Raw genomic sequence first — 7,222 nt, 5'->3', positions numbered from 1 at the left:
ATTGCACTCTTCCAGAGCACTTTGCTTTGCTACATGCTGCTGACACCTTGCCACATCAAATTGAAGCTTTTAGTTTACGGGGTTACAATTTCTGTAATAGACGCTGTTGTTGTCATCAGACTGCAGACAGTATCAATGAAATCTGATCTCATAACAATTAACAGAAAACAGACACACAGATTTCAAAAAAGATTTTCCATAATGGCCTTGAACATAAAAAAATTAAAATAATAAATCAACTTTTTTTTTTTAAAGTAATTTTAGAATCAATTAAGAAATTAATAAATAAATAGACAAACACATTTGGCTTACCACATCTCTTTGAGTTTCTGTTAACTGATCTTTTCTCACAGGTGACACCAAGTAACTTACTTTTCTCTTCGGTTCCTTTTAATGGATTTTAGAAAAAACATTTCTGGTAGTGTCATTTATTTATTTATTTGTTTTTAAGGATGCTCCCTTTGCAATTAAGCACAATAAAATGGTACTGGCTTATTGTCAATACCAAATACAGTAAACCAGTGATATAGTAATAAAAACAATAAAGAATAATAGTAAATGTGTACAACCTTTTTAGAAAGGACGGATGAATTTTCTAGTGCTCGTTATGCTGCTAATTACATGCCATCGAGCTGCTCAGATGAATCCAGTCACCCTGGGCTTTATTATTAAAACATTAGCTTGCCAATGAATGCAGTGACACTCAATTCATTTACTGTGCTTCCAGGTCATCTCAGTTCTACATTCAGCTATGGGATCACACAGGGCTGAAGATCATTAAATTATAATTACGACACCTAGAATTGAAGTTTTTACTGGGAGGGATGACGCCTCAGGACCACCAAACTAGAGTTTATTTTAAAGCTTAAAAAGGATCCTTTTTAAATATTGTCACAAAGACGGCCGGAGTGGGGGATGTCAGACCAGAAACAGGAACCAGGAAATAAACGACAGAGAGGTGGAGTTTGGTGGAGCTGAGCAAATGGTCTCGCACAGCATTTAATAAATGAACAGACAGTCAGAAAATAAACAGTTGTAAGACAAACAAAAACACAGGACACGGCACTGGTAGCCAAAATAAACAGACAAACAAAATGGACTAACACTAAACAACACGGTGAGCTTCTATTTTACTTTACGTTATTATTTGTATTATTACCTCCGTCTCCAATCCCATTCTCCACTCACCGAACACTCAACCCCGAGTAAGTGAAAACATGCTGCTTTTATGCAGCTGTACCGAGACTCGATTGCTAATCAATCATTCAATTGGAGTCACGGTACAACTGCACGTAAATTAATAAAGTGCAATTCCCCGTGCTCACATATTATTACTTTTTACTTGCACGTGAAGTGCTGTGCAATCCTTGTGCCTAAATACAAGTATACATTTTAAACACTTGTGTTACACAGAGCCGTTTATATCCCGTGTACCAATGACATACACCAACATTAACACACAACATAGAACACAAAATACACACAGGGGTGGGCACTTTGCCACAATATGTATCTAAACATGATGAAATCTAGCATGGCAAAAAAGCACCCAGAGCCATACCAAACATAATCCCACTTCCAACAGCAAAGTGGCTCATTCATTCATGTGTTGAATAGACAGAAGTTACAGAACTAAGCTTTAAAAAAATGCTTTTAATGCTTTTAAGTTAATCACAAAACCACTATGAACATGACGCAAGTCAGAACCCAACATGTACACTATTTAAAGTTTAGAAAATGGTATAGTGTATGAGAACAGAGATCAGTTACAGGAATGTATAACATATCAAGGACCAGTTGTATACTGTATTAATTAATAACGTAAGGAAAAGTGTAACCTTCCTTTGTCATACAATTAAAGCAGCGCTCCATTCAATAAATATAATTCACATAATAATAGTTTGTAGCGTTGTAAAGCCCTGTTGAAAGAAGCAGCTCGAGATACTTCCTGTAAAAGGATATTAGACACCCAGGACAGTGAAAGTTATGCATAAAACATACTATCTGGTGGCTGGGGTTGTTGTTACTTTGAGCTTTTTTCTTATTCATAAAGTTGGTCTATAGGCATTTTAGTCTCAGCAACAATTTAATGGTTGCATTTATTTTTCTATAAAAGTATACAATTATTAAACATGCTACATACCTATATTTACCTATGCATTTGAGTGGTATGCGGTACCTTGCAGATCGGTGCAACAGCTTACAGTATATAGGTTGCCCATGTGGCAAAATAAAAACAAAAAGCAATAAATAATAAAATGTAAGTAACTGTAATTTAGATTGTCCCTCAGCTAGTAATGCACATTTCAAATTGAATGGGACTCATAAGGATTTCATTGGAATTCACAAGAATCATAAAAGAACGGACACCCTTCCATGTTCACTAGATGAGTCTTGACTCTCAGAAAGAAATGGCTACTGCACGCAAGTTTATTTTCTCTTCTACCTGTTTGTTTGTTTTTTTTTTATTGTAATTTTTGTATTGCAAAATATTTGTGAACTGTTTTGGTACTTGTAGAACCAGACGAGGATACAACAACTGCCAACATATACAATTACAAACAATCATATGTATGAGACCTTTTTAATTTGATCAGTTATAAAAGTATTGTGCCTAGCATTACATTTCAATATTGCTATTTGAAAGGTCAGCATCAGCCTGCAGTATTGCAGACAATATACCAAATCAATGTAAAAAAGAAATGTCTATTGTACAGGCAGATGAATGGGAACCCATCAAGCATTATGCTTTCCATAAGCATGCAATGTATTCTCACCTGATTTTTGACCTTTTTTCAGACAATTACTAATCAAATACAATTTAGATTTCAGCTCATCTTACTGCTAAGCTATAAGATTTATAGTGGAAATCCTGTCAAAAGTGCTAATTCTCTTTCCCAGTTATGGTTTGCTGGTAGCTAAACTACACATCTACATGTCATTGGTAAGACATGCTCCATGGTGGTTCACGCTCCTCTAGGTCAAATCACCTCTACATGTAATCATGTAATCTTTAAAGTTCAATAGGGTTTCCTGGCAGTGTTTCTGTAATTCAGAAACCATCTAAGCACAGAGACACCTCAAGGAGTTCAGGCTGTGTATCTGTCTGCACAAGTAACAAATATGCACAAAAGACTGAATACAACATTTCCAGAGGAAGTCATTTTTTTTTTTTATCATTCATGTTCAACTTTACCTGAAATATATTTTCTTTGTGTCAGTTCAATACATTGTTCCATATGTTAGCCTTCCGTGCATTCTATTCTATTCTAAACATAATAGAGGTGTTTGTTTACATTCCCCAAGGGTTGTTTTAGCTGCACAGTCTGAAGCATCCTCTTCCTCGAAACTTGCTTGTCCTTACTGTGTGTTGCACTTTGATTCAAATACCCAGACTACTGCTACTGTTTGCTTGCAGCAGATATTGGGTATAAATGATATTTTCATAATTAATGGACTTCCCGTTTTGGAACCACAGAAAGTTCTACAGGCCTCTAGGTGGCTCTGGCTGCAAAAGACAAAGCAAAGAAAAAATTAATTGAATCATTTACAGCATGAATTATTTTTGGCCCATATTAAAAAAAAAAAAAAAAAAAAAAAAAAAAAATTAAATTAAAAAAAAAGTGAGAGACTTAATTTAAATAATTAAGATACTATACAGTATGGGTGGATGCAAGACTGTCAACATGAGGTGGAACTAACACAGTGTAAGCATAGCTCAGAGTAGGACAACTTGCCAACTTTTTGAAGCCGAAACATCAGGCAGGCAGACGTATTCTGAGCAACCAGAATTAGAGAGTTGGCAGAACAATGCCTCTTTCCCAGAACAGAACAGGCGAGACTAATTGTGGTTTTTACAATAGAGATGAGATTTGTATAGAATTAACCATTTCTGGGTGTACATGTACAGGCGTTGCCCTCCACAGGCATATTCAAGTTATTATTGGGACTATGCTAATTGCTTTGCTTTGTCTTTCCTTACTTTGTGAATTTGCTAAATTCATGGTGGTGCATTTTTGTGTTTGCAAACAGTATAGACTGTGTCCTGTACATATCACTATGCACATGAAACATCACTGTAAATAGCCCTGCATTGCCAAGGATTTGTATCAATTAATTTCTGAGATTTGTATCAATTAATTTCTGCTGTGCATTGGAAATCAAAGGCAATGTTTCTTATAAATGCAAGACAGGTCTCCTGGAATATTACTCAACTAAATTGTTAACATTATTGTACAGTATTTAAAAAGTTATTCTGAGCAACCAGAGTTAAAGATACAATCTGAAATGAAGTATGCATTTGATTATATAGTAATGGAGGACAATGGGTCCATAAAAAATGTATAAGAAATTTCAAGACATTTGATGTGTAAGGGTCCATACAGAGTTAGCACATGCTCGATTGGCAGGTGCTTCAGTATCCAAGACTGTACAGATTATTTATGTTTTCTCAAGGCTGCAATATGACTGGAACAATATTGCAGGAGACCACAATTAGCAATATGTAGGAAATAAATGGTGTTTGCATGGATCTCTTGTCAAATCTGGCCCTGATTTGATACCATGGGTCTTCAGGTGCTAAAGGACAGTGATAGAGAAACAACCATATAAACTGTGATTATGGTATCCTTTTCTACTACAGTACTGGCTACTCAAAGGTAAGGATTCTAATATATACCTTATACAGTACAAGATCTGTTTAAAATGTATTTGGTTAAAAAAAGGCTATTCATGCTTACTTCAGTATTATAATTAAATCTCTATAGCATGGTCTCAAAAAGGCGAATTTATTAATGTATTATAAACTTGGCTGATTTACAAACAAATAAGAACATATTGTAAACATCGCAAAGAACAAAAACGGCCTTTGGATTGTTTTAAAATGTTTTTTAAATACATGCACCATGCCTTTAAACGGCTGTTATATTTGCATATATAGCTGATGATATGCAATAAACGTTAGCTCTAGAGAGGCAAGGAGAGCGTTGAAGGTTTCAACTTTTCAAACTGGAATATTGATAATGTGGGCTCTTATCATTGACGGCGCACAAGTGCTACGACATAAGAAAATACGAAAGCAATTTACAAAGACCCTGCGTACCGGTATTGATTCATTTTAGTAGAGAATTTCACCCAAATTCAGTCTGTGCAATATAAACCTTTTATGTTACTCCCAGAGCAGATTAATGCTCTCCTGCAGTATTTTATACAGCAGAAAACAATCGATCTAGAACATTATCCTACATTAGAAAGAATGGAACAATTGGAGGGGCTTGTACAATCCCACTTTTAAATTAATTTTCACGATGTAGTTGCTTTCATAAATGTTTGAATGGGGGGTGGATATCATGGGATTAACCATGAACATTAGGCTTGATTTATGGAGCTCTTTCTGCAGACACAGCCGGTTATTCCCATCAATAATTAATCAATTTGTAAAGTAGCGGGAAGGGAGAGAGAGAGCAGCTACAGAGATCCTCTTTTTGAAGAGTAATCATCTGCGAATCATGTCACAATCTGACAGATCTCAAAGTAAAGCTGATGAGGACAAAAGAGGATGAAGCAGGGAAGGGAAACGGGAGAGGTAGAGGAGGAATATAATGAAGTTGAATGGGAAAGGACTGTTTGCCATCGTATCCAGCTGTCTCCTCTTCGCCTGTGCCGTGAGTACTGTTGCAGTCGGAATCAAATGCTTCTTGCTGGGAACAGAAGTGAAAGGGGATTTTCACCTGGGCGCCGCGGCCGGGGCTTTTTATTCGGGACTGCTTATCTGCCTTGGGCAGGTGCTGCTCGGAACTGCCTTGGTTTGCTGCAAAGGAAAACCGAGGAGTCAGAATTTCTTCCTGCTGGGTGTCTTGGTGTTTATGCTGGGAGTCCTTACTGCCTTCTCGGGAGCAGTTATAGATGGAGATACAGTGTCCCTGGTGGATGGGAAGCATTCCCATTACTGTTTGAACTCGCCAAACCCAATCTGTGACAAACTAAAGGATTACCAAAGGAGCCTGGTTATATCTGCTATCCTTAACACCTTAGAGTGCCTACTTGGGCTTATAAACTTGATAATCATGAAGAGGTACAAATCAGCTGAGTTCTACAGAGGGAGACACTCGTCTCAGAGACAAAGCGTCGGGGCTATACTTTTCAATGAAGAGCAGGACTTTTCAATGGGGGAGTTTCCATTCCAACCTGTTTCTTATATAAATTTGGGAGTTTTTCAAGTTTTTGACGAAACAGGGGTAGAGGTACAATGTAGAGGCCACCCCTCTATTGAGTTACCCGGCTATTCGCCATCAGATCCAGAGCTAAACCGTTCATACCCCTTTTCTTACCCACTTCCAAACGAGCTGCCCCCCGCATACCAAGAGATTTATTTCGAAGGAAACTAGCAACAAATAGCAAAAGAAGAATTGAAAATTGAGTCTAATCTGCAGTGACAATCAGTAGCTCTCCAAGAGATTTGGACCTCTTGCCTCTAGAAGTGGTAATGTTCACACAATTTGCTTAAGTCATGTTATTTTTCTCTCAACTTAAAATGCTGCAGTTGATCGGCTAGGTAGACTGAATGGTAAACATGTATATGACTGTTGAATGTTGTATTTTGGAGCAAATTGTGGGTATACCAAATACATAGAAAAAAGACAATTTCATCTACAGCAGTAAGAAATACTTTAGAAGTAAATATAATTTATTTGAACTGCACAGCATATTTACTTACTGCAAATGGGACATATCAAGTATGGGTCTACTCTCTTTATTCATACTTTAATTCTAAATATCCCTGGACAATTTGTTTATGTAGATTATAGAGATTCATAAAATGTCTAACCTTTTGAAGTGATGGTTACTGTACAAAAAAATGCTGTTTATTCTCACTTGAAATTTTGGCAAGGTAGCCCTATAGAACAGATAAAATGTATGGTTTTAAAGTACTAACTTGAAAATCAAGAAGCACAAAGTGTATTGGGAAGGAATACTAACTTATTTTACAAATTACTTTTTCTCATTTATAATTATTTACCTGGAAATATTACACAAAATGTCTGCAAAAATCTGAATCACCAATTTTTCAATATTTGACAATTATGTATTGCTTATTATAATTTAATTGTTTATCAAAACGGTATAGACTTTCTATTACAGTCATTTTTTAAATATTTGGTTTAATACAACATTTCTCAAAAATGTTGTATTTGATTGCAAATTTTTTTTTTAGCATAATAGA

At 36.0% G+C, this 7,222-nt stretch overlaps 1 protein-coding gene across 1 annotated transcript; it reads left to right on the top strand.

The window, feature by feature from the left end:
• Positions 1–5,600: 5,600 nt before the first annotated feature.
• Positions 5,601–6,386, top strand: LOC121325551 (transmembrane protein 271-like). Its single transcript, XM_041268258.1, has one exon. The coding sequence runs from the start codon at positions 5,601–5,603 to the stop codon at positions 6,384–6,386; it is 786 nt and encodes a 261-aa protein (XP_041124192.1).
• Positions 6,387–7,222: the final 836 nt, after the last annotated feature.

The sequence above is a fragment of the Polyodon spathula genome, chromosome 1 (assembly GCF_017654505.1).
Source record: "Polyodon spathula isolate WHYD16114869_AA chromosome 1, ASM1765450v1, whole genome shotgun sequence".
Classification (NCBI taxonomy): domain Eukaryota; kingdom Metazoa; phylum Chordata; class Actinopteri; order Acipenseriformes; family Polyodontidae; genus Polyodon; species Polyodon spathula.
This window is presented reverse-complemented; position numbering and strand designations above follow the sequence as displayed.